The sequence below is a fragment of the Colletotrichum acutatum genome (assembly GCF_030867785.1).
Source record: "Colletotrichum acutatum strain CBS 112980 chromosome Unknown BDZ83scaffold_66, whole genome shotgun sequence".
NCBI lineage: Eukaryota > Fungi > Ascomycota > Sordariomycetes > Glomerellales > Glomerellaceae > Colletotrichum > Colletotrichum acutatum.
In genome coordinates this window covers 16518-42260 of record NW_026849060.1, presented here as the reverse complement: position 1 = coordinate 42260, position 25743 = coordinate 16518, and the positions used below count along the sequence as shown (strand labels likewise).

The 25743-nt window shown below is 51.7% G+C and overlaps 10 protein-coding genes across 10 annotated transcripts; 8 read left to right on the top strand and 2 right to left on the bottom strand.

Annotated features, from left to right (window-relative positions):
* Window positions 1-415: 415 nt before the first annotated feature.
* Window positions 416-1711, top strand: BDZ83DRAFT_626412 (dehydrogenase with different specificitie). Its single transcript, XM_060508559.1, has one exon. The coding sequence runs from the start codon at window positions 671-673 to the stop codon at window positions 1478-1480; it is 810 nt and encodes a 269-aa protein (XP_060363389.1). The 5' UTR covers window positions 416-670; the 3' UTR covers window positions 1481-1711.
* Window positions 1712-3093: 1382 nt separating this feature from the next.
* BDZ83DRAFT_626410 (major facilitator superfamily transporter) lies at window positions 3094-5430 on the top strand. The gene has a single exon (XM_060508558.1). It carries the CDS (start codon window positions 3298-3300, stop codon window positions 5101-5103), a length of 1806 nt encoding a protein of 601 aa, XP_060363388.1. The 5' UTR covers window positions 3094-3297; the 3' UTR covers window positions 5104-5430.
* Window positions 5431-5787: 357 nt separating this feature from the next.
* Window positions 5788-7785, top strand: BDZ83DRAFT_793640 (family 31 glycosyl hydrolase; the record flags this gene model as incomplete). The annotated part of the gene is made up of 1 exon (XM_060515784.1): window positions 5788-7785. The coding sequence occupies one exon, from the start codon at window positions 5788-5790 to the stop codon at window positions 7783-7785; it is 1998 nt and encodes a 665-aa protein (XP_060363387.1).
* A 42-nt stretch (window positions 7786-7827) lies between these two features.
* Window positions 7828-9965, bottom strand: BDZ83DRAFT_702286 (GMC oxidoreductase; the record flags this gene model as incomplete). The annotated part of the gene is made up of 6 exons (XM_060511457.1): window positions 7828-8091; window positions 8150-8753; window positions 8810-9343; window positions 9455-9671; window positions 9733-9852; window positions 9919-9965. 6 exons carry the CDS (start codon window positions 9963-9965, stop codon window positions 7883-7885), a joined length of 1731 nt encoding a protein of 576 aa, XP_060363386.1. The 3' UTR covers window positions 7828-7882.
* Window positions 9966-12548: 2583 nt separating this feature from the next.
* On the top strand, window positions 12549-14075 carry BDZ83DRAFT_580984 (uncharacterized protein; the record flags this gene model as incomplete). The annotated part of the gene is made up of 7 exons (XM_060505408.1): window positions 12549-12698; window positions 12784-12811; window positions 12871-13042; window positions 13106-13242; window positions 13296-13350; window positions 13406-13601; window positions 13680-14075. The coding sequence occupies 7 exons, from the start codon at window positions 12549-12551 to the stop codon at window positions 14073-14075; spliced, it is 1134 nt and encodes a 377-aa protein (XP_060363385.1).
* A 1453-nt stretch (window positions 14076-15528) lies between these two features.
* BDZ83DRAFT_580951 (PAP2 superfamily protein) lies at window positions 15529-16748 on the top strand (the record flags this gene model as incomplete). Its single annotated transcript, XM_060505400.1, has 2 exons — window positions 15529-15702; window positions 15759-16748. 2 exons carry the CDS (start codon window positions 15529-15531, stop codon window positions 16746-16748), a joined length of 1164 nt encoding a protein of 387 aa, XP_060363384.1.
* Window positions 16749-18022: 1274 nt separating this feature from the next.
* BDZ83DRAFT_581073 (cutinase) lies at window positions 18023-19084 on the top strand (the record flags this gene model as incomplete). Its single annotated transcript, XM_060505420.1, has 2 exons — window positions 18023-18431; window positions 18492-19084. The coding sequence occupies 2 exons, from the start codon at window positions 18023-18025 to the stop codon at window positions 19082-19084; spliced, it is 1002 nt and encodes a 333-aa protein (XP_060363383.1).
* A 99-nt stretch (window positions 19085-19183) lies between these two features.
* BDZ83DRAFT_390568 (uncharacterized protein) lies at window positions 19184-19518 on the top strand. The gene has a single exon (XM_060502785.1). It carries the CDS (start codon window positions 19282-19284, stop codon window positions 19456-19458), a length of 177 nt encoding a protein of 58 aa, XP_060363382.1. The 5' UTR covers window positions 19184-19281; the 3' UTR covers window positions 19459-19518.
* Window positions 19519-21818: 2300 nt separating this feature from the next.
* On the top strand, window positions 21819-23651 carry BDZ83DRAFT_581015 (glycoside hydrolase family 79 protein; the record flags this gene model as incomplete). The annotated part of the gene is made up of 1 exon (XM_060505412.1): window positions 21819-23651. One exon carries the CDS (start codon window positions 21819-21821, stop codon window positions 23649-23651), a length of 1833 nt encoding a protein of 610 aa, XP_060363381.1.
* Window positions 23652-24127: 476 nt separating this feature from the next.
* On the bottom strand, window positions 24128-25017 carry BDZ83DRAFT_702276 (pectate lyase; the record flags this gene model as incomplete). Its single annotated transcript, XM_060511456.1, has 4 exons — window positions 24128-24304; window positions 24365-24418; window positions 24484-24583; window positions 24656-25017. The coding sequence occupies 4 exons, from the start codon at window positions 25015-25017 to the stop codon at window positions 24128-24130; spliced, it is 693 nt and encodes a 230-aa protein (XP_060363380.1).
* Window positions 25018-25743: the final 726 nt, after the last annotated feature.

Below are 25743 nucleotides of genomic sequence, written 5' to 3'. Positions count from 1 at the left end.
CGTTAAGATGAAGGCTGTGACCTCACTTGCGTGATATCAACTGCCTTATGAAACGTAAATATCAATCATAGAAAGACAATGACTTCGATTGATTCAGAGTGTCAGGTTTAATCAGTCATTGACTAACATCCGCGCGGAACATGACATGCGTGGTATCCGATATCGGGTCCCTTTACTAACACCAAGGACCTGGTGATAGGGCGCGTGCGGCCAAATGCTGATCTGAATATCGCCGCGGGGTAAAACGCGTCTCTATCTTTCTTCCACCCCGCCAGTGGCCAAAGGCTTGGCCCATAAAGAAGTGTCACATTAAGTCTTTTGATAAGAGCAGCTGACGCACAAGATGATCGGCCAACGCGGCTTCTCGGGATGACCCCGCAGACGCCGAGCACCGGGTGGGGGAGTTGGTCGCCGTAGGTGGAGTCGAGACACACCCGAATCAAATGGGGAAAGTCCTACCTGAGCATCAATGGAAAGCCACACCCGATACCCAAGAACACCGAAGGCGCAACATCGCGATGATGGACTACTTATTGAGGTTGCCATCAACGAACTTTGAGCACATCATTATAGACAAGTTGCATGACATTAATCCCCTTGAGCTTTCCCAACCACGACTTCTAAATTCTTGATCAATTACTCCTCCTCAAAACCTCTTTAATCACATAACATGGATGTCCCCGGCTTTGCTCTGGTTACAGGCGCAGCCTCTGGCATCGGCAGAGCATGTGCTCGCGGTTTCGCCCAAGAAGGCTCCGCCGGTATTGCATTACTAGATCTCAACGCAGACGCACTCAAGACAGTCAAAGACGAGATCGAAGCCGAATTCGGAAAAGACCGCAAGATTGAGTTGCTCACCTACCCCATCAACATCGCCAACGAGGAGGAAGTCATCAAGGTCGTCAACGAAGCAGCAGCCAAGTTTGGCAGGCTAGACTATGTTGTTAACGCCGCCGGCATCGCCATCAAGCACAAGGGCGGCGCCGCGTTCGCCAAGACGGAAGACTGGCAACGGGTTCTCGACGTAAACATCAACGGAACGTTTTACGTGCTCAGGGCAGCGGCCCAGATTATGTTGAAGCAAGAGCCTATTTTGTCAACAATTGACGGCAGACCTTTGCAAAAGGGGTCCATTGTCAACTTTGGCTCTATCCAGGGTGTTGTGGGTATCACACTCTCTACGGCATACACGACGACGAAGCACGCCGTCATCGGTTTGACGCGCACTGCGTCCGAGGATTATGCCAACCAGGGCTTGCGCATCAACGCCATTTGCCCTGGATACACAGAGACGCCGATGACGACCAAGAATCCCGAGGTGCTGAAGGCGATGGAGGAGAGAGTTTCCACTGCAGTGCCGATGCAGAGGATGGGAAGCCCAAAGGAGATTGCCGATGGTGTTTTGTACTTGGCTGGCGGTAGGAGTTCGTTTGTGACTGGGTCTGCACTGATGGTTGATGGAGGTTACACTTCGAGATAGCCTGCTCCCGTCGGCTTGAAAATGAAACTCAAATATTCTGAACGAAGCTGAAAGTGGATTCAACAAATTGACTGAACTTTGCTGAATGTGACCTGAGCATAGGTAATGTACACGTAAACATATGGGACTTCTTAGCAAGTGGGCATGGTTTCTAGAAGCGAAGTTGCAATCTGACTTACGCTGTGAGTGTCGCATGCACTAGAAAATCAAAGAATACCCAATACCTTGGGAGATGCATTCTTTGAAATTGGAAAGATCTGACATCCTTGCCTAGTGTTGCTTCACTATTGTACCTAATGCGATCCTTCTGGCGTTAGGTCCTAAACCCGTCCCGACTCCGAATTACAGCCCGTGAGTTATGCAGATGCGCCGGAGGCAGGCCGTTCCGGAAAAGCGGGTCTAATACACATTTATGAATATGCCGGTCCATGACTCGTTGAGTCGCACCGGTCAGTCTGGCCTTATTCGTGCATCAAAACAGCCCAATCAACTTCACATTCCAGAATTCCCGCTTCCACAAGCTTGCTCCGGTGCGATGCGGATCGGAGAGAGGAAACGCTAATATATAGGCAGAAGAAAAGATTCCGACAGCTGAATGCATACACAGACGGAGTTCGTGTTCGATGTTCCAGAACGATGGTAACCGGGCTGTCCCCGCAAGCCGCAGCGGGTTTGGCACACGTAGCATCCGCGGGGAAAACTTTAAAAAAGAAATGTCCATCAATTTCAATGACAAGTCTGACAGAGTGAATTACTCAGATGAACTTCCTCCCACCAATACCAGATAGTCACATTGTAATTTCATGCTGTACTTTGGTGGTCTGTGGTCTTAGAGTTAAGAAGAATAGACGACAACTGAATGAAGATTGCCAACGCCAATCTAACTTGCCACCTGGATGCATGTAACCGTGTATCTCTCGTAAATCTCAAGGTCCCAATCTGATCTATTTCAGGGTCCTTCCGAAACACGAGGGAGGCAATATAACATCAGGCTTCCATCACCACCTCAACGGAATGAGTATGAGAAATTCAGGGGTGGTTACATGTATTTCCGAGGGAGAGAGACAACCTGAAGCGTCTTTCGGGGGCCGGATTTGCATAACTTTATGAATACACGGCGGGTAGCTATGCTGCCGGACCACACCTCTACACGCTAGACGACGGAGTTAAGCCTAGTCGGAGCCGGGCTGTCCCACCAGCACCGGCAAAGACTCAAAGAAGGGCGCACCAACACAACATCTCTGTCGTCACCACGATTTCAAAGCACCATACCTGCAGTGCCACGCACGTACGGGGGTTTTATTCACTGATTCAGTGCACTGGGCTGGAGCTATCCAGAGTAGAACATGGCGACCCGGGTGTTCGTCTCGGCAACTACGGGATCGTGAGCACTAGATCTGGAAGATGTGCACCGTGTATGCGTATGCAATGCAGACAAAAGATCGATCCGACAGGCGAAGCCACCCGGAGCGGCGCGTGTAGTGGGCACGGTAAAACGGGATTCAGCAACATTCGGTTCCCATTCCCGCCCGTAAGCCGTTTTATTTCGGACCCTGTGATCCTGTATATTTCGTCATTCCCTGTACGGATGGTTGTGTGTGATTTTCTTTCTGCTTGACTACCCTACAAATACAATTCGTCCCCGGCTTATTTCCCCCCTAGCCCCCCTCGCCGTTTGCTCTTGGCACCTGTTCCATTGGCATATCCGTCCTCCGCTCTCACTTGGCTCGACCTTCTTGCTCCTCTTCTCTCGACTCTTCTCTCTGGCGTGTACCCACAAGTTTCTTAGACGCGTCTATCACCATTTCGAGCTCGCGATGGCGCAAGAAAAGGCAGCCAACGATGTTGGCGAGCCTCCCGTCCACACGAAAATTCCATACTGGCGCATAGTCACCGATCAAGCAGGGATAACACAGGATATAGCCGACTATCGATATCCTGGGTCCGGCACAGAGGCAGATCCCTTCCTGGTGCAATGGATTCCCAACGATCCCAGGAACCCGATGCTATTCAGCAAAGCGACGAAATGGTTCATCACATTCATGGTGTCGTTGACCACATTAGCAGTAGCACTGCTCTCATCAGCCTACACGGGTGGTATACGTCAAATCATCATTGAATTCGGCATCTCCCAAGAAGTCGCGACTTTGGGCGTCTCCCTATTCGTGCTCGGATTCGCCATTGGACCGTTACTTTGGGCACCGCTCAGTGAACTCTTCGGACGCCAATCGCTCTTCTTTGGCACCTATGCCATCCTGACGGCATTCAACGCCGGTTGCGCCGGTGCCAACTCGGCCACGACTCTCATCGTCCTTCGCTTCTTCGCCGGTGCCTTTGGCTCATCTCCACTCGCCAACTCGGGCGGTGTCATCGCTGACATGTTCCCGGCCGCCGACAGAGGCTTGGCGATGGCCTTGTTCGCGGCTGCGCCGTTCCTCGGACCTGTTTTGGGACCCATCATCGGTGGATTCCTCGGGGCCGCGGCGGGCTGGCGATGGGTCATGGGTTTCTTGGCTGCGTTCTCTGGCACCCTTTGGCTTTTGGGTGCGGCTCTCGTCCCCGAGACCTATGCGCCGTATCTCCTTCGTCAGCGAGCTGCGAAACTTTCCAAGATGACTGGCAAGGTCTATGTCAGCAAGATTGAACACGAGCAGGGCAAGATCAGTCTGGCAGAGTCGTTCAAGACGGCCCTATCGAGGCCCTGGATCCTGCTGTTCCGAGAGCCCATTGTCTTGCTCCTATCGCTCTACATGGCCATCATTTACGGAACTCTCTACATGCTATTTGCGGCCTTCCCTATTGTCTATCAGCAAGAACGAGGATGGTCACAGGGAATTGGTGGACTTGCATTCCTCGGCATCATGGTCGGCATGGTTTTCGCCATTATTTACACGCTACCCGAGAACGGTCGGTACAAGCGAGTACAAGAGAGGAACGGCGGATTTGCTCCTCCGGAAACCCGTCTCCCATCAGCCATGGTCGGAGGCGTGGCGATTCCCATCGGTCTGTTCTGGTTTGCTTGGACCAACAACGCCGACATCCACTGGATGGTCAGCATCGCCGCTGGCGTCCCGTTCGGATTCGGAATGGTTTTGCTGTTCTTGAGCGTCATGAACTACCTCATCGATGCTTACACCATCTTCGCGGCGAGTGTGCTCGCTGCCAACTCCGTTATCCGTAGTTGCTTCGGCGCTGCGTTCCCTCTGTTCACGACATACATGTACAAAGACCTCGGCACGAACTGGGCGTCGTCGATTCCCGCATTCCTGGCTCTCGCTTGCGTTCCCTTCCCGTTCTTGTTCTACAAGTATGGTCCCGCCATCCGAGCACGCTGCAAGTTTGCCGCACAATCAGAGGCTTTCATGGCGCGGCTGCGGGAAGAGGATACGTCGTCTTCAGATAAGGAACCGGAAGTTAGCGGTGGACAAGAAACCGTGGCAAGCGATACTGTCGACTCGGATGCGTCATCTTCTGACGATCGGTCATCCATGCACCGCCAGAGCACGCATCACACACGACGGACGATGAGCCTGGCCTCGACACGCCGGAAGTCCTACGACGGAAACCCGTACGACATTGACAGAGTCAACACGAGAGAATCTTTTGCTACGAAGCACAAGTAATGGAGGGGCCCGGTGTGTGTTTGAGCTATGGATCAGTTGTCGAAGAACTACTGAGGAATGATACCCGTTGAAGTATGGAAAGGCGATTCTGCCTCATGTACTATGTATGCATACAGCTGTTGTCGTCGATTACTCCAGCCCAAGGGCTAGGTGGTAGTTGGAACATTGATCTCCAGCTATATTAGAGTTTGCACTTGTTGCTCCCCCGAATAGCCTAATAACCATTCTAAAACTATCTTCAACCTTGAGTCCGCGGATGCGGATCATTCGTAGCATCAATGACCCCAAACATGACCCCCAACTTCCCCTCAATCCGGCAGATGCGGGGCATCCCGATGGCCGCAGTGGACATGGCGGCTTTCACGGCATCCGAGTGGTCAATTGGAGGCGTGGCATGTCATCTGTCTTTTGTCGTGGCACCGTTTCGGTCTGCGCTTTTCATCTATCGTCTCATGGCAACAGGAGCAACTCCGCAGTCGGGGGTCTTCTTCTGCTAGGTCACGAGTAGTTCTGCTCTGCATGCTACATGTACAAGAAGAAGCTGCATCCGATGGATGGAAAGCTACCCCTCATCATCCTGTCTCCGTGCTTGTACATCACTGCACTGTTTAAGGCTTCTTCAACACCCCGGTCACCAAAGCATCATCTTGTAATCCGTGATTCACCTACGAGAGCTAGATCATCATGGGTCTTTTAGAGCAGGATGGGAAGCTCGTCTACACCTACGACGCAGAGAAAGTCTGGGTTGAACCATGGGGCCTAGATTCCTTTCGAGTTCGGGCTACCAAGGCTCGTGAGATGCCTATCGAAGACTGGGCGTTGCTCAAGCCCAAGAAAGCAGATGTCAAGATCACCATTGACGACAAGGCCGGTACAATCACCAACGGCAAGATCAAGGCTTCCGTAACCAGCGGTGGCAAGCTCATGATATGGAACTCAAAGGGCGAGCTGCTGCTCGAGGAATATTCGCGCCACCGACGGGATGTCCTGGATCCCAAGTGCAGCGCCCTCGACGTTGAGGCACGCGAGTTCCTCGCCATCGTCAACAGCAACGACTATCACCTCACTGCGAGATTCGAGAGCGTCGATGCGGAGGAAAAGATCTTCGGGATGGGCCAGTACCAACAGCCATTCCTGGATCTCAAGGGCCACGACCTCGAGCTCGCTCACAGGAATTCCCAGGCCAGTGTCCCGTTCGCCGTCTCCTCGCTGGGGTACGGCCTTTTGTGGAACAACCCGTCAGTCGGTAGAGCAATTCTGGGCCGTAACATTATGAGTTTCGAGGCCAAGTCAACTCGGGCCCTCGACTACTGGATCGTCGCTGGCGATTCCCCGGCCGAAATCGTCGAGGCTTACGCCGACGCCACGGGCAAGGTTCCGATGATGCCAGAGTACGGCCTCGGGTTTTGGCAATGTAAGCTGCGATACCAGACGCAAGAAGAACTCTTGGAAGTTGCGCGCGAGTATAGGAAACGCGAGCTACCCATTGATCTCATTGTCATTGACTTTTTCCACTGGCCGCTGCAGGGAGAGTGGAAATTCGACCCGACGTACTGGCCCGACCCGGATGCCATGATCAAGGAGTTGCAGGAGCTCAAGATTGAACTGATGGTTTCCATCTGGCCCACTGTTGATCACAAGTCTGAGAACTGGGATGAGATGGTCGAGAAGGGGTACCTCATCCAGTCTGACAGAGGCATCCGGATTGCCATGAACTTCCAGGGCGATACGACGCATTTTGACGCCACCAACCCCGGAGCAAGAGACTACGTATGGAAGAAGGCCAAGAAAAACTACTACGACAAGGGCATCCGTGTCTTTTGGCTGGATGAGGCCGAACCCGAATACACAGTCTACGATTTCGACACGTACCGGTACCACCTGGGATCCAACGTCTCAATCGGCAACATTTACCCCGTCGAGTACGCGAAGGCCTTCTACGAGGGAATGGAAGCTGAAGGTCAAAAGAACATTGTGAACCTCATCCGATGTGCATGGGCTGGAAGTCAGAAGTATGGTGCCTTAGTCTGGAGCGGTGACATTGCTTCGTCCTGGGGAAGTCTGCGCAACCAGGTCGCAGCTGGCTTACACATGGGCCTCTCCGGTCTTCCATGGTGGACGACTGATATCGGTGGCTTCCACGGCGGAGACCCGAGGGATGAAAAATTCCGTGAGCTGTTCGTCCGGTGGTTCCAATGGGGTGCTTTCTGTCCCGTTTTCCGTCTCCATGGATGTCGGGAGCCTGAGCAGCCCCAGCATGGTACGACGGGGGGCGCTGAATGCCATAGCGGCGCGCCAAATGAGGTTTGGTCTTATGGGCCTGAGGTCTATGAGATTTGCAAGAAGTACATGTTTCTCCGAGAGGAGTTGCGTGATTACACGCGTTCGCTGATGAAGGAGGCGCACGAGAAAGGCACGCCTGTCATGCGAACGCTCTTCTACGAGTTTCCGAAGGACCAGGAAACTTGGAAGATTGGTCAGCAGTATATGTTTGGCAGCAAGTACTTGGTGTGCCCGGTGCTGGAGGCGGAGAAGAGGAACATCAAGGTCTATCTCCCCCAGCTAGAAGCAGGAGGCAAGTGGAAGCCACTCCTCGAGGGGAAGTCGGACACGTACGAGGGTGGAAAGTGGATCGAGATCGATGCTCCTCTAGAATGGATGCCAGTATTTAAGAGAGAATAAGCTGTTGGGCACGAACGACGCCCTTTGACACATTCATTAAATACAGGAAATCTACATGCTGCTTGCTATTTCTTCAACTCATGCCGCTAATAATGTTTCATAGCTTCCATGCCGTCTTGATAAGGTCAGCCGCCTTTTCTCCGATTCCATATGCAGGCATCTGGGTATGGCCGCCATTAAGAACGGGCATAATGCTGCAGTCAGCAACTCGAAGGCCTTTGACACCCTTCACTGTGAGTGTTGGATCGACAACCGCCTTGGGATCAGAGGCGTTGCCCATGGCACAAGTTCCCGCAGCGTGGTAGCCTACGAAGAAGAAAACTAGTTAGAAAGCTGCGAGTGAGGGTAATCAGAGAGAACTTACAGGTCGTTGCGTTGTCCCGGACATAGGGTATCCAGTCCTCGCGAGTAGTGTGCTTGTGATGCACCAAATCGCTCGGCCAAGACCCCTTGACGATATCCTTGGTTCCTGTACCTTCCATGATGATTTCGTTACCGAAGCGGCACGCCTCAGCCAGAACCTCCACATCCAATGGATCAGAGAGGTAATTCGTGTCCACGACTGGGACAGATTTGGCATCGGTGTCGCGAAGCGCAACCGTGCCGCGAGACCGAGGCCCAAAGAGCTCTGCAATCATGCTAAAGGCATACTTACCGTCGGTCGGGAACTGGTCATACTGCTTCGGACCTCCGTAGCACTCAGTGGTGAAGAACTCAATGTTTGGCTGCTTGGGCGTAAGGCCCATTGGGTCGCGGCCCGGTTGCCTTGGGGCGTTCTTCCAAAGCTCCGAGTCAGCGAGGCGCTCGTCCAGACGGGCGTAAGCGAATGCTCCGAAGGGGAATGTGGACAGAAAGCCTGCTTGCTGGTCCTTCCAGAGGGCGTACGTCTTTGCGAAGTTATCGCCGTGGTAGACGTGGTGGTCGTTGGTCAGGCCAGCCTTTTCGGTTTCGTAAAACATGAAGACAATCTTGAGGCAGGATATGTTAGATAAATCCCTCGGTATACACGCAATGGGTCACTCACGAGATGGTCCATGAGGTTCTTGCCAACGCCGGGCAAGTCAACCAACGTCGGAATATTGAAATTGTCGAGCTCGGCCTTGGCCCCGATACCAGACCGGTTCAGGATATTGGGGCTGCAGTACGCGCCGCCACTGACAATGACTTCCTTGCGGGCCTTGATGTCGACAACGGAGCCATCGGCCTTGATGACCCTAACACCTGTTGCCCTGAGCTCACCGTCCGCCTTCTCAATGATAACCTTTTCCACATGAGTCTCGATAAGAAGGTGAAGGTTGTCCTTCTTGTTTTCCTTCGTGACGAAGTCTGCGGCAGTGGTTCGCAAGCCCTTATGGACTGTTCTAGGTGCATGTCCACATCCATGGGGATTCTCTCCGTGGGAAAACATGTCGTGGTCTAGCGGCAGCCCTTTGGATACCATGGAGTCCATGATGAGGTTTGAGATAGGAGCGAGGTCGTGTGGTTCGATGTTGAGGTGGCCGTTAGTGCCATGGTCTTTGGAGGCTTCAAACCAAGGTTTTCCGTGAAAGTTCTCTGCCTTTAGTTCACAAGAGATTAGTGGCTTGCAAAGATCTGGTAAATCGCAAGCTGAACCAGGGAACAGTGAGGTCAAAAACAAATAGCCTCAGGATATGGAACCATTACTGACCTTTCGAATGTATTTAAATACTTCGTCACCTGTCCAGCCCTCGACTCCCCAGTCATCGTAGTCTTGCTTGGCACCACGAATGCATAGAGTGCCGTTGCAGCCAGAACAGCCGCCGAGGAACTTTCCGCGGCTCAGTTTAACCTGTCGATTGTTGACTGAAGGCTTCTTCTCGCTGATGACGTTCCAATCTGTATCCTTATCAAATAGTTGCGACCATCTGTGATTAAGATTAAAATGTTAGGTCGCAATCAACTCTGTTAGTAGAAAAGACTAATTACCCTCCTGTCATGTGAACATTCTCAAGATTCTCATTATGTTCACCAGCCTCGATGACTAGAACATTCACGCTAGGAATCTCAGCAAGGCGGCTCGCAACGACGCAGCCGGAGGTACCACCGCTTGAGGACTTGATGTCAGCCACTGGCTCAGGCATAGAAAGATATACTTCATCCCAATAGACTTACCCGCATACGATGAAGTCGTAAATAATCTCTTGCGGTAAAGATCCCATATTGATGATGGCTGCACTGTAAGTCTGAGCTCGTGGGGAATAGCGTCTGATGGTATGAGAGAAATGGAAGATAAGTCACAGGATGGCCCACGGAGCTCGGACTGGTGCTCTTGTATTCGGACACTGACTGGCAATTCCGACAACAATTCCGGGGTCTCTTCCTCGAACACCACGCCCCTCACACACGCCTCGAGCTACGTCTGAAGTCTACGTGCGGGGAACGCACCCAACACCAGTAGTACAGCTTAGGGAAGTCAGCGCCGCTGCCAAGTGCCGCTCGAAAGCCGAAGAAGGAAACGCGACCGTCCAAAAAGGAGGCATTCCATGGCGGTATGCAGGGTCCGGTATTAGAATCCATGCATCTACACCACTTGGAGTTTCCAAAGGCCCAAATTGAGCCTGCTGGTGGCGGAGTTGTATCCGCACCTCAACATTCGATAAGAGACAGGAGAGTGAATGATTTTGTGTGGATATCCCTGAGTGCATGCATACGCATACGCTGTTAGTTGATCCCTTGTCAGTTTTGGGTCTTTTTGGTTGCAATAATACCGTTTCGAGGCGGAAGTCCTACTGGGACTCTGGACTTGTGCCAGTTACACGGCGCTACCGTGTTACCTTAGGCACCGACGAGTAGAAAATGAAGATCACTCTCTTACGTACAACCAATCAGAACCTTTCAGAGCAGATATACATGTAGGCATGAGGTTGGACTGGTTGGAAAATTGGAAACAGCATCCTGAAGGTCTTGGGTTCCATGGGAGCCCTGATACCGGGGCCTGATTTGGACCGTTGGGGAGAATTTGGACCCTGCAAACCCGACGATCTTGCTCGGCGTTGGTACAGCGGTTCATCACCTCCAAATGTCTCCACCTAAGCGACACAGTAAGGGTGCGGCACAGCAGCTGGGCGTGCTGCCATCAAAGTTGCATCCGAGTCTTCAGCGGCACAGCCGAGTGAAGTTGGTCGTTGATCAGCCTGAATGAGCCGACTGTTGATCAGGAAGGGTTTTTGTCCTCAAGACGTTGAACTGTTCGAGAAGAAACACTGCCTCCCAAATTTGGTTCTGTTATAATCGGAACTGGGTGATCGGACGGAAAGTTACTAGTTGTGGCTTTTGAGTTCTGGGGAGCATAACAAGCGTTGGCTGTGGTTGGAGCTTAGTTCCCCCCGCCAAATCCTGGGGCCCCCGTGGGAAAATCGTTGTGGGACAGACCTGAGAAACATCGGGAGATGGGGCCGAACGGGAGAGGCGCTAATGAGGTTTCCATTCCTGACGGCATACTCCATTTGGCCGGGAAACGTGTGGATCAAATCACGAAATGCCAATATTCATCGGCCCGGTTGATAGGGTTGCATGGGAAATTTACGCCGAGAATGGGCCCAACGACGATACCAAAGAGGGTAGACCTACCAGACATTCAGAACCTATCTTATGTTCCAGTATTAAAGGGTCGTATCGTCCCATTTTGTCAACTCTCTGCGACGTTAATGCGCGTTTCTAAGACATTGAGGCTACTAGGCATTTAGTGTGAGGGGGATATCCATGGCGCACATGCAAGGTTGATCGGCTTGCAAGCCTACCCCTCTTTCTTGGGGGCTTGCTTGGCAGCGTTCACCTCGTAAGATGATTTGTTTCCGCTGATCCAGAGGAATTGATGTTCCATGCAATTCCGGTTCGACCTTGCAGTTCCGAGTACCACATTGTCATGGGACTTATGCATGGGCATGTGGACAAGATCAAGTGTTATTGGACCAAAACGAGTGCCAACACTCAAGTAGCCAGACCGGATAGGAGAAAAAAGGGGAGATGTTCAGTGAATACTTTTCTCTTTCGGGCTATGTCACAGCGGCAAACCCCAGACAGCTTTCGGACTGGACGCCGAATGAGACTTGAGCCTCACAGGTAGTGAGGGATAGGCATCAGGGTTGGTCAGGAGCCAGGATGTCAACACGGCCCCTCTAGGTAGATAACACGGATGAGACTGTCTCTACAAGATTGATCATACAATTATCCCGCGCATCCTCGGCACAGGAAGGCTTGGAATCCAAATTCAACGGTTGCCAAGAAAAGGCCTTGTATCCTGTAATCCCCAAAGCACTCTGTGATGCTGCTCTACAACCTAGCGTACCACTCCTGCTAGGGTTCGTTGACCGGGGCCTGTACGAGAGTCTCGAGCTCCTTCAAAATGCCGATCCCTATCATCGCGTTGAGCTGGTTAGGTTGTAATAAGGAGGCCGTTTGAACTTTCATCGGGACTAGGCAGGGACCGAAATCCTCAATCCGACGTCGCGAAAACTTTCTGGGCTTGTTCGTAATGCGTATGTCTATCACAGCCAAGGGTGAGAGAATTCAAGCCTCGCCCAGACATAGGGGCTATGGCGTACGTAACTGCACTGGAGACACGGAGCTAAACCAAAAGATGCGGCTTTTAATCCGAGAATTTCCGTGAACCAGCATTGATCTTGAACATGTCCGACAGAATGCAGATTGAGCAGGTCCCCTTCGCGATTTGATTCTACTTGATCAAAAGTCTCTCTGCTCACTCGTTCGGACTTGCCACTCTTTCAGTCACCTTCAGGAATATGGCGACCCCTTTTCAGACTGAGGCATGGACTGAGTATGGGCTCGGTGTCTTGATTATTCTCCTTCGCATCTTTGCTAGATGGAAAATTGTGGGCTTCAATTGGCAAGGTGACGATTATTTTGCGATTTTATGCTTGATCTTCTGGACTGTAAGTGCGCCTTATATTGGCCCTGCTATCGACAGTTCAGACTCCAGACTGGCGTCTACGTTCCGCGGCTAACTTCCACTTCAAGTTGGAGCTTTGCATGTTGGAGCTTATAGGTTAGCATCCCCCAATGCTTCTTGGGTCGATACGACATTGACACTTAATACCCGGACAGGCCAAAATGGAACCAACATCGGAATCACGAACGATATCGGCGCAACGTTGACGTCAGAGGAAATAGCCAAGTTTGAGTTTGGTTCCAAGTGCCTGCTGGCAGGCTGGAACTTTTATGTCACTCTCATTTGGTGTCTCAAAGCTTGCATTTTGTTCTTCTTCAGTCGTATCACGTTCGTGTTACCCCCATGTCCTCAGAAATCGGGGTTGATCTCATCTCTGACATCATGATATAGGCTTGCTACAAGACAGCAGAAGATTGTCAAATGGACAGCCGTAGCGACAGGGATAGCTTATGTTGGTGTCATATCTGTCATTTGGGGCCATTGTACGCCAGTTCAAAGAAACTGGCAGGTGGTCCCTTATCCAGGAGGTCCTTTATTGCCAGGACAAAAGAGATCTGTCAAGTTGCTGATAATAAATTAGATGAGTGTACTTTGGCTGTTGCCAACTACTTGAGTCTAGTGGTACTCAATATCTCGTGCGTCAAACAATCGAAGATTTGATACCTAGTACTGACGAAGCCTTTACCACAGAACGGATTTCCTCATTGTATCGATACCGTTACCACTATTGTGGGCCGTCAAGCTCAGCATCAAACGAAAGCTTGCAATTGGACTTCTTCTCTGCTCGGGCATTTTCGTCATGATCGCCGCTTTGCTCCGCTGCATACTGTCGCTGAAGGACATTGAAGGTATCAATGTCAGCACCATCTGGGCAATCAGAGAGACTGTAAGTGCTCTCCAAAGTTCATGAATGGGGGGAAACATAGGTACAGGTTACAGAACTAACAAGATATCCGTCATTTAGTTTGTTGGAATCATCGCCGTGAACGCAGCCTGCATTAGACCACTGTTTTCTTCCTCACGTTGGTTGAGGTCTACCAAGGGCAGTAGCGGAGCCAACCAGAAGTACCCCAGCTCAGGTGACAGGTACGGCCATCAGTTGGTGACAATAGGAGGAGGTGGAGGGCAGAGTGCCGATCGATCTGGATTGCCTGCAAAGAAACGCTATAACAAGTACAGTATGACGGAACTAGACAACAACTCGAGCGAAGAGCAGATCGTCAAGTCGTCCGACTCATCCAACTGGCCTCAAAATGGTGGTCGCGACGGTAGTCTGAACAGCACATCTAGCGGGCAGCACGGTCATGGAGGTATTGTTGTCACAACAACGTATGAGGTGAAGCCTGAAAATAAAGTTTAACATTTAATCAGTTGTTATTGGATTGGCAAGGTAGAAAAAGGTGTCTAGGTAGATAGTTAGGTAGGGGAGGTAGGTAGGTAGTCTAGGCCCGTATAAATAGACCCTTCGGCCTATTTATACTTACCGAGGGATTGTGGGCTCTACTTACGATCTTCCCCTTCTATATACGTATAATAGACCTACCTCGACTATTAACCTCGTCACGACCAAAAGGTCTAACCTGCCCACGTATATACCAACAGTTGTCGTGGCTGAGCTGGACAATGAATGTCAGGATAACAGAGTCAGGCTAGAAAAGTCCGTTTTGATATACCTTTACTAATGTCGCTGAACATTGAGTTCTTAACAATTTACGACCTGGTAAACATTACATTTCGATTCACTAGAAGCATTTCCTTTCGACCCATTGGATCACTGCGATGCTATGATCTATTGCGGACCACTCCACTGTTGGTTATAACACAAGCCAGGCAGTCAGGCTGACATGCTGAATGGCATCAGCACCAGGCTTCCTACCTTGATGTATCTTGTTAGTGATACTGCCATATCTCCTCTGAACTTAATCAACGCAATGTAGTAGCTCAAAAATAATCCTGCTTCTTGGTTTCTGGACGTTGACTGAGTGTTGCAACCCGAAGTAATTACGTACTGCGATAGGGAGTTCGCCTGCCGAAACTCGATCATCCAAAGGCTTCAGCAATGGGCATCCATTCGTCTAAGGCTTTTGACAAAATTTCGATCGTCTAATTTGAAGTTTTTCTTGGATTTCATTCCACACTTTCGAGAAGACTTCCCACTGTGTTCATCTGGATGAGGTGATTGAAATCAAGGATTGCGCCCGGAATCAAGCTGCTTAGCGTCATGTGGGCATTGTTTTGAAAGTAAGAGAGCTGACTCGCGAACTTGGAATTGAGCTTGAAAAATCTACAAGCGCCAAACACGGCAGGTTAGAAGCCCGCAATCTCTCGGGCGGCTCTGCTCACCGTCAACCCGTTAGAGTGTCAAGAACCCGCTGGTCAAATGTAAAGTTTCCTGGCAGCCGTCCGTCTCATTTTGCTGTCCATTCAAGTGTTCTGCGGCTGACTGAGCTCATCGGATCGAACACGCCGAAACAGACAAACGCGAGATGAAATTTGGCCGTTGGAGTATCAGAAGAGACAGCGCGCCTACCGTGCGCCGCGTCGCCGAGGTCAGCTGTGACAGGAAGAAGTCAAAACATTGGATGGCTGGCATTGTTTTCTTATACTTCTGGTTCACATTTCCGCTAAATTTCACTGAAAAGCTTTTATGCTGCACTCCCAGTAATATCTCTTCTACACTGGGACTTGCCTTGCATCGACTTTGCGTTAGCTTAACTCAACCATCCGCTCTTCTTCGAACGACAAGCGCGAATAGTCGTTCTAACGCTTCTCTTTGACAAGCTGAAGATCAGTCGTTCGCAAGACTCTACAGCATGCGTCAGCACAGTCGTTTGCAACGTGTTCATGGCGATCATGATCCTTTGCCTGAGTTTACCAGCGACACCCTACGTTCGGTGAAGGCTTCGTGGGACTTCTTCATAGCATGGCTGAAAATCACCTGGTTTGACATATTCGTCATGTCGGCAATAGGTGGCGCTGCTTTAGGAGTAAGTCCCAAGGCCATCGGAGTAAGGCGACAGGGAGAACTGACGCCTTGTTGTAGATTTACAATGCGCCTCTGGCCGCGACGCGTAACTTTCCCATCATCTTCAACGGCTCTGGAGATATTGTATACCCTCAGTGGGCATATCCTGATCGCGGCTGGATCATCGATACTTGGTTGTCTGCGTTATTGTCCGCCGCCATACCAATCGCTGCCATTCTCCTCGCCCAGTTTCGTGTGAGGAACATCTGGGACGTGAACAACGGCATCATCGGCCTGATATTCTCCATCTCACTTGCAACATTGATTCAAGTCATTCTTAAACAGCTAATCGGCGGATTTCGACCTTACTTTCTGGCAGTTTGTATGCCCGACGTCACGCGAGCAACTAGCAACAACTCGACGGGACTCAATGCCGTTGGCTTCCAGCAAATTATGTACTCAGTTGATATTTGCACGCAACCAGACCGCGACAAACTCAAGAATGCGATGACGTCCTTCCCCTCAGGCCACTCTACGGCCGCGTTTGCCGGATATGTCTACCTCTTCTTGTACTTGAACGCTAAACTCAAGGTCTGGGCAGACTACCGCCCGGCTCTTTGGAAGATTGCACTGACTTTTGGGCCTCTTCTTGGCGCCTTACTTATCGCATGTTCTCTCACCATAGACCAGGCTCATAACTGGTATGACATCGTCGCTGGAAGCATCATCGGAACTGCTGTGGCGTTCGGATCCTATCGCGGATGCTATGCTGCTATTTGGGACTGGCGGTTCAATCACATTCCTCTGCAAAGGCGCGATCAGTTTGTTTACTCCCCGGGAGACGGCACCGAGTACCGGAATGATGTGTTCACGAGGTCTGGTGGTTGGGGAGCGATACGGGAAGAAGCAGCAGAGAAGAGCCCGCCCAATAGGAGGAGCAGTGCCTATTACGCTGATCAACAGGCTGCGTATCACGGAGCTTCAGACAGGGATGCTTTGCCATCACAACTCCCGCGGACACGTTATAAGCTGCGGAGGGTCAGTTCTCGTGGGGATGAAGCCGTTTGATAGATGTTATGTATCGAAGCTGTTGAGGGCAGCGACATGCAGCGACAATGGCAAGAGTCGCTGTCAGTTTGGATTAGCCTCTTGCTAGGATACCTACGTAGTGAGGAGGGAATCTTTCGATGTGATACTTGCATGTTCCCACTTCCCGTGAAGAATACGTGTATTTGGCACCTTTGCTTGATATATTTCTGGACAACTCAAATTATGTTCTATTCTGGATTTGTTCAACATCAATGTACCTTACTTAGGTAATAGAGTTGCCGTCATTGTTGACAACACCTCGTATGGAAACTCAGACTTGAAGCCTTAGTCATAGACTCAGTTGCATCTACCGTTGATCTATCGAGATTGTCTGATCCTCTATGAAGCGAAGCGGGCTGGATTCGCGTCTGTGGAGTCGGGCGCATCACATCCTTGCTAGTCTTCTCCCTAATTGCGGGCTCGCCGCTTATCCCACGCGAGCCGCGGAACTCAAAAGTCGGAATAAAAACACCATGATGTTGTGCATCGGTCAGCTTCAAGGATAAGGCTCGGGCTTTCATCGCACACATGCGCAAACTATGCGGATAGCTTGAATCCTTTTGTCTGTTATTGCTTTCTATAATGCGTGGCATGAATCCATCGACGCTCGCATAGAAGTATGGAGGCCAAGTCTCGTTTGAGATAGTCGACAAGCGTTGTTTATTTGCTGGAGCCATCCTCCTGCCATATTTACATAGTCTTAGTTCTACATATCCGTACGGATAGAAACCCCAGAGTTCGCGCCTCCGGCCTTGATAAGACTCAGCAACTCGGATCAATTCCCAACCAGTCTCTTGTTATGCCGTGCCCCTTTTTGCACACACGCTGCATAAGCCTCATCTTGCGACCTCCACTGCTGTGCTTACAGTCGTCTTCGTATCGCCCAGCAAAAGGCGTGTGCACGTCCCACTTACAACCCTGCAATGATACCAGTTCGCGATTATCTTGCTATTTACGAGGATGAAGTCCGAAGGAACCCACAATAACTTGTTATCGGCTGACTCGGAGAAGCAGCAATAAGGGGAAAGATGCATCTACTTGATGCGACAATGAACTCATACAGGAATCCCCAGTCCACCAAGTTCAGCCGCAATGGAAGATTGAGTTAAAACCTCCGCTTTCCCCGGATCCCCTTCGCGCATAGTTTTCTTGTTTCTTCACGGCTTCTTCGTCGCGACCTTGTCACTCGTTTCTTGCACAATTTCTCAGCAATTGTAGTTAATAGTCCTAATAATAATCAAAACAGCTCCACGATGTTGTCCCCGAAAGCCGCCGCCCTCTTCAACTTCGCCCTCCTGGCCTCCGCCGCTCCAGGAAAGCGCCAGTCTACCGGCACCGGATCATGCACCGATTTGCACATCTTCCTTGCCCGTGGATGGAACGAGGGCTACCCGGGCAGACAGCAGCTCGTCATTGACGCCACTTGCAATGGCCTCTCCAGCTGCGACTACGAAGATATATTGTTCGATGCGTCTAACCCTTCTGGGTACCCTGCCGCGGTTGAAGAGGGCCGTGTTTCTGGAGTCGCCCAGGTTAAGGCATACAGCGAGAAATGTCCCAGCTCCAAGATCGTCCTGAGTGGTTACAGCGAAGGTGCCAATGTTGTTGGAGATATCCTCGCTGATTCTGGGTTGGCTGCCACCGCCGCTCCCGGAAGCCAGGGTACGTTTCTCATGACAACTTTGCAACCGAAGGGCCAAGAACTAACACGACCTACTACAGTCTGTGCTGCACTACTCTTCGGAGACCCGACTCACATCGCCGACCAAAGCTACAACGTCGAGGCCGGCTCCAGCTTCAGCGGCCAGATGGCCCGCTCGAGCTCTTCCCTGAGCAACCTCAACAACTTCTCCGGTGTCCTGCGCTCCTGGTGCAACGGCGAGGACATCGTCTGCGCCTACGGCGAAGGCCGGACGATGGGCGAGGATGCTCACACCAACTACTTCCAGCTCTATACCAACGACGCGGCCGCCTACATCAAGGAGAAGTGCGTGCCCTCAGGAACGACCCCTCCCACGGCGACCGCCACCTCCAGCCTTCCCGCGCCCACCTCCACTGGATCCTTCTGCGTCTCTGGCAAGGTCAAGACAGGTCTGTCCGAGAACTACACCGGTCTCTGCGTTTTCTCTTGCTCCAACGGATACTGCCCTGATGAGGTGTGCGAGTGCTCTGCGTACGGCGAGCAGACGACCAGCCCTGGCGGAGACGGCCGTGATGGATGCCCTGCTACGGGCTTGGACGAAAGCTACAAGGGGCTTTGCAGCTTCAGCTGCAGCCACGGCTATTGCCCGACCGGTGCTTGTGTCTATTGCTAAACGATTCTGAGGCGCTGTCTGCGGGTACTGTTTTTATAGAGCGTCCGTGTTGGAAATAGACCAGCCCTTGAGGCATCAACTACGCGAAATGGCAATACTTGGGTCCTCGATATGCGTGACTGGCACCGCCGAAGAGCTCTTTGGAAGTAACTCGAGTTGCGAGACGATCTGCTCCTGCAACTCAGCCCGCGTCCTACATGTCCCAGAGTTTCAAAATGACCGAACTGCCAAATAAAGGTTTAAAGATCAACGTTGGAAAATCAGAGCTATGTAGGAATTGCTTTGCACACTGCGCGAAAAGTGGACACTCAACGAAAACTTCAGAATCACCATTTCACTGTGTCCTGCTAGATGATGCAATTGTGTGTGGCTGAACGGTAGACATACCGTGAAGAAGGAAGGCAATATCAGGAGTTGAGACTATAAAAGTCTGTAGAAGTTCCGTTTACCGAAGAGCGAAAAGAAGTCTAGCTCACCTTGATCAATTCGACTCCTCATATATCGAACTTGTGCAGAATCGTGACAGTCCTGCACAGGCCACGCTCGGGTGCGGGACCCGATGCCGTGATGTGATGCTTTGCCGGATTGACCGTGCTACCGGCACTTCCGACGATCCGGCCGCTCTTCGCCAGATTGCGCTTGCTGCAGCCAAATGAAGAGAAGTCATGATGACAGTTCCGAGTATGCACGGGGCGCCCAAGACTCGGATCTGCAAGGACCAAGGCCCGGGTGCCAAGGCATGGGTGGTCATTGAGTGGACCGCGGGCTGAACGTGTCGATGTTGGATCGAGCAGAGAAAAGTCCATCGAGGAGCGGGACTTACAGACTCTAAAATCTGAAGTGACTAGAACAAGTCTACTGCCGGGGCTGGAATGCGGAGGATAACATGTCTAGGTTCTCTGAGACTCGGGAGAGGAAGAAGAGCGAGTGTTGCGGACGGATCTGGGCATCAGATCCGTTGGGCATGCCGTGTTCCCGGTCCGCCTTTTCGGCCCCCAAAGAGATGGCTGGGATGTCCTTTTGGGCCTAGCTACGCCTCGGACAACAGCAAAATCCCTCAGTGCATTTGACGCGATGGGGATTCACAGCAATCCCATTCAGCATTGGCGTCCTTTCATGTGTGTTGGAAGTAGTACAAGTCCCTTACTATCTGCCCTTGGTCAATCAGCTAGATAAAGTCAATTGAAAGCAAAGCTTTAGCTTAGGTACTCTAGTTGACAGACATGCGCCTGGACCTTTTACCCGGCCATCTCATTTCCGGTCATGACTGTTGGCTCGTCATTGTGACAACAACGAACCGCCCGGTAAGGGAGATAGAGATGCGAGGGATTCAACTTGGCGTCTAATAAGACTGGGACTGCCATGTGACCACAATAGACCCAATCCCCTGCATCTGAATTGACGTCAGCCAATTCAACGTGGTCTCCCATCTTCCTTCCAAACTGCTTCGCAAACAGTCCGTCTTTTCTGGGTGCTCCTCAGTTTGTTCACACTCCCGTCCTGCAGCTGCTTTGGCTCTCCTGAAAATCGGTACTCGGTTCCATAGAAAAGCTCCGTTGAAAGAAGTGTACCGTCTCAACACGTGGGTGGAGCAAAGAGTTTCTAATTTCGTTTTGAAGAATAAAACGATCGACAGTAATCGGCATTTTTCGTGCCATTGTTCCTGCAGGAAACGGGAGAGTTGGGACTGTCAGCTTGAGAAATTGAACCGATGGGCTGTGACAATTGAGCGGGATGGCAAGCGACAATGGGAAGGTCAAATTCTCCGTGAACTCTATGCTGCATTCACGCCATCCTCATTTCCATCCAGGCTCTCCGAGCAATGTCGGGATGGATGGCTGGATCTGTGGTGAATGGGTGTGGCAGCTGTGGCTTGCTGCGGCGTTGTCACGTTTCCTAACCGTAACCGGTTGGAGGGAAAGCGAAACAACTGCTGTTATCCCTGTAGTATCTTTGACTCTTCCAGGTTCCTTGACAGTTCCGCAGACTCTGCACAACCAACGTCTGTTTGACATCACCCGCCTCTCACCTCCACCCCTGTTGACCCAGACTCAACGCACGTTTCTCGCGCGGGGGGGAAACGCGACACATCGGTCAAGTGCCACAGTTGTGCCAAATCTGCCAACGCTTGGCCCACCGAACCGGACAGGGTGCTACAAGGTGCGCAATCCGGACTGATGTCATTAACCCACCAACGGGCTGTCGCAATCACGGTACAACGGCATCGTGGCGCCTAAAGAGGCATGGCATTTCTTGTGGCGCGTGGTCTAGGCTACTCTGGCTCTCCAATGGCCTCGGTGAAGCGTCCCAAACAGATCTGCTACTGCGGTTCGAGAAAACTGGGTTATGTGACTTTGGGCCACCCATCCTTCAGAATTCTAGTGTGTTTTTCTCACCAAGCTCCCACAGCTTCCAAGCACTCCAAGCTGGTGGTACGCGTCAGACTGGAGCAAACGCCTCTTCGACTCTTGGTACCAGCAAGGGTTGGAACTGACACAACGCCGCACGAGGGCGCAAAAGCTCCGGCCTTGATCCACTACAATGATGAAATGGATGGGGTAGACCGACATTGGAGAGACCGCTTGTCTCGGTCTTGTTTCCAATCGTCTTTAAAGTCTTTTGGGTGTCCCGCTTCGTCGTCGAGTTCTCATGATGGTTTAGGGCCTTCATAACAACCGAATAAGCCACCCGCAACCTAATCCAGGCCACTTCCCTCTCCGGTTGTTATTTGAATATGGCGCCGTTGCAGAGTCGCATTCTCGTTGGCTGCGGCCTACTCTCTGCCGCATTCGCTGCTGACAACGTCTTGTCGTTAACGCTCTCCGGATCAGTCCCCAATAATGTCTCAGCAACAATCGACCCATCATTCGCCGGCTTCGGCATCGAGCTCGACCACCTCTTTTACTTCATGGGCGACGAAACACCAAATGACCTAACCCTAAACCTCCTCGATAACCTGGCCAACTTCACCGGTCGTCCACCGCACATGCGATTGGGAGGAAATACTCAAGACTACCTCGTCTACAACGACTCACAAGACGAATGGCTTATCAAGCCGAATCCCCGTCCTACCGCGCCGGGGAACGTCCCTGCAGATAACTTCATCGTCGGCCCCCGCTTTATGGAGATCGCAAACCGTCTGCCCAAGGGTACGCCCGTCACATGGGGTCTGAACCTGGGCTACGCAGAGTCCGACTACCTCGAGAGGCTTACAACAATGGCGTCTCAGATTATCGACCGGTGCACCAACCTCAACGTTATGTCCTTCGAATTTGGCAACGAGCCAGACCTTTATGGCGACAACGGTTTCCGCAAGAAGGCGACTTGGTCCGGTACGGAGTACACCAAGGAATGGCGGGAGCGTGCCAACGCCGTGTGGGCAGAAGTCTTGGAGCCTCGCGGACTGCACAGCGACTTCTTCGAGGCGTCTGCCTCGACCGCCTGGGTAGCTGGCACGGGCTTCGAGATCAAGGATCTAGTCGAGTATGGCATTGACGATAAGGCCAACAGCTCTGATGTTGGCTTCGTTACGAGTTGGAACCAGCACAACTACTACTACTTTGTCGGATCATTCCCGTACCCCTTGACTCTCGATTACATGCTGCGCTTTGAAACGACAAAGGCGCAATTCGACTCGGCGATTGAAACTCAAATCACACAAGCCGAGAAGACTACGCATCCTTTTGCGCTGCGCGAGATGTCTGTAGTCGGACCGCTTGGCGTGGAAGGACTCAGCAATACCTTCGCCGCCGCCCTATGGACTCTCAACTTCCTCCTCTACGCCACAACTATCAACATCTCTTCTGTCCAATTCCACATGACGTATGACAGCAATGCCAGCGCCTGGCAACCGACAGCCATGTTCGGACGCGACCGCTTCGTCCGGCCGCTTTACTACGGCATGGCTGCCTTTGCCCAGACTATTGGCCGCTCGTGCACCGCCCGCGTTGCCCAGGCTGAGATTACGGACTACCCTTCAGGCTACAACGACTACATCAAGGCCTGGTCCGTATACCAAGGCGACTCGCTGGCCTCCCTTGTCCTGCTCAACGGCAAGGTCGCCAACGTCTCTGATGCCAACAAGGGCAGCATCACAGTCGACGTTACCTTGCCATCTTCCCTCGCCGGCGAGACGCTTCACCTGGCCTATTTGACTGGCGACGGAGCCGACGCGACGAGCGGGACAACGTGGAACGGCCTAAGCTTCGAGCAGGGCAACGACGGAAAGCTTAGCCAGGTGTCTAGCGACGATATCACCGTCAAGGTGGGCAGTGACGGCAAAGCAAGCATCCCCGTTCGCGACACCGAGGCCGTGGTCGCCAATGTCGGCGCCAAGGTCGGTAGCGCAGAGCCCGATAGCACTGCGTGTGGTGGGCTCGCGACTTCGTCTCAGGGGGTTGGTACGGCGACTACATCTACCCCTGGATCGTCGTCGGGTGGATCAAGCAACTCGTCCTCAGGCAAGAGCAATGATGACTCGGGTGCGGCGGCTTTGGGTTCTGGAACCAGCATTTACAACTGCATTGCGTGGAGTTTGGCGCTTACCATGGGATTCTTCTTCTTATAAACTCGGAGATAGAACATGATACCTAGGGTCTTGCATTTTGGCGTACTTGGAAGGATGGATATAATGACTACATGGTTTCTTTTGTCATGTCACCAAAAGAACCTTAATCAAACGATTTCCGTATCAGTCTTAGCTTGTGCATCGTGAGGCTCGTCATATTCACATGGAGCAAGTATCGATCGGTAAGTGATTTCTACTTACCAGCGTCAAGAACCACAAAGGATTGAAGTTTCTGGCCTCTAAACTACCGTACGTTTCGCCAATTCTCATGCATGGAAAGAGTCACTGATGATGACATGTACATAATAATATGAACTTGGGAAGCCTGATAAGCATGCTTTGAAGAAGTATATATACGAATTCCCCTTGGGCTGGTCAATCTTGGGGGCAGTGGATGCCTCGAATCGTGAAAACTGATCGATCACCACAGCTTTCAAAGTCGACAAGCTGGGTCAGGTTATGCGTAGACCTGAGATTTAACAAGATCCAGACTTCTCGCCGGGGCCATTGTACAGCTGGCACGGAGTCTTAGCGTCAGTGCAGACGTTGACGAGAGTCGCCTCGTCGCCGGTCTCCTCGTTGATGCCAGCAACCTCGCCGCCGCCATAGGCAGAGACTCCCTCGATCGTGACGGTACGCTTGCAAGCATCGCACTATAAGGTTGTAAGTCAAGTGTACCAGGTTGTGAGGGGGGGTCGTTTCGAGATACTTACAGTGCCGCAGGCTCTGTAGACCTTGCCGTAGTCAGAGGCGTAAAAGTTTGAAATCTGTCATTCTTGTAAGAAACAGCGACATACGGAATGTTCCCACGCCTCTAGATCGGTATACTTACGCTGACACTTCCGCAGCCGTTGTGCTGAACAACCTTGTCCGCAGCGTTGTAGGCACCGCCACCGATGATACGAGTCTCAGTGCCGGCCTCATCCTCTTTACTAAAATGGATATGAGTTTCAATATGCCGATTCATGATGGACTTCCAACTGGAAGAAGATGATTTGACTTACATGGAGATGGCATCCTCGCAGACGTCCTCGAACCACACGTTCTCGATGGTGCAGCCACCACCGATGCAGTACACGCCCTCCATCTGGTCCTTTCCGATAATGGCGTTCTTCAGGGTGGCGCCCTTGCGGAGGAGGAAAACGGTGTCCTTCTGACCACCTTCCGTCTGGGCTTTGCAGGCACCCGATCCTCTGTCGAAGCGGGCCATCTTGCCATCGTATGACTCGCCAGCAGCCACCTCGATAGGCTCAGTGTTGCTGATTGTCTCTGTCGCGGTTGGAAGGGCGTCCTTGCCCACACAGGCAGAGACAGTTGGAAAGGCGACTGCCAGAGCCGCGAGGAGCTTGAATGCTTCGGTACGCATAGTGACTGAGGTAAGGAAGTTGGATTGTTAATCAAAGAGTGTGGACAGTACCGGAGATGCTGCTGAAGGCTGGTGCTAAAATCTTCTCCGGACTGTTCTCGAAGCAGAGCTTCTAGCTCATTTATACTTGACTTTGAGGTACCCAGTGGGATGGTCAAGAGGTGGATAGCCATTCTCTGTCCAAGTTGATTCTCACAGCAAGACAAACAGCCGAATTAAGGAGGTCTTGGCCTTTGAGGGGATCCCGCATGTCCTCCACAACCCGCGCAGTACAGCTATTGACAGGCCCACTGATTGGCATACATGATCTTGACGTGTCAAAGCTGACTGACGGCTCGGTAGTGTAATGTACTCTGTAGTAGCTATGGGCAGGACATGAAAACCTGTACAACATTTTCCTTCCTCTCCAAGGAAACACGAATGTAATCAATCTGGAAACTTATTCATCAATACCTTAATCTAAAATGTCACATTACACGTGGAAAATCGAAGGAGGTCCGTTTCGAAACGCGCCAAGATGCGGTTTCCGTGCGCAAGAACCGGACAAGATCACCACCGGTCGCCTGTCGGAGGGTGTCCCCGGGGCCGGACATCGGGGAGGTGAGACGATCGTTACCCAGCGTGCTGCCAAGACTCTGGGCACTGCCACGCTTGGCATGACTGCCCAGAACAACCAGAGCTTCAAATTAAAAAAGGAGTTTGCGGTGTTTGGACCGAGTCTTAGCC

What these genes read in the sequence shown, in the direction of transcription:
- BDZ83DRAFT_390568 (XM_060502785.1), top strand. Translation starts at nt 19,282, where the DNA reads ATGTCCCAGAGTTTCAAAATGACCGAACTGCCAAATAAAGGTTTAAAG.
- BDZ83DRAFT_626410 (XM_060508558.1), top strand. Translation starts at nt 3,298, where the DNA reads ATGGCGCAAGAAAAGGCAGCCAACGATGTTGGCGAGCCTCCCGTCCAC.
- BDZ83DRAFT_626412 (XM_060508559.1), top strand. Translation starts at nt 671, where the DNA reads ATGGATGTCCCCGGCTTTGCTCTGGTTACAGGCGCAGCCTCTGGCATC.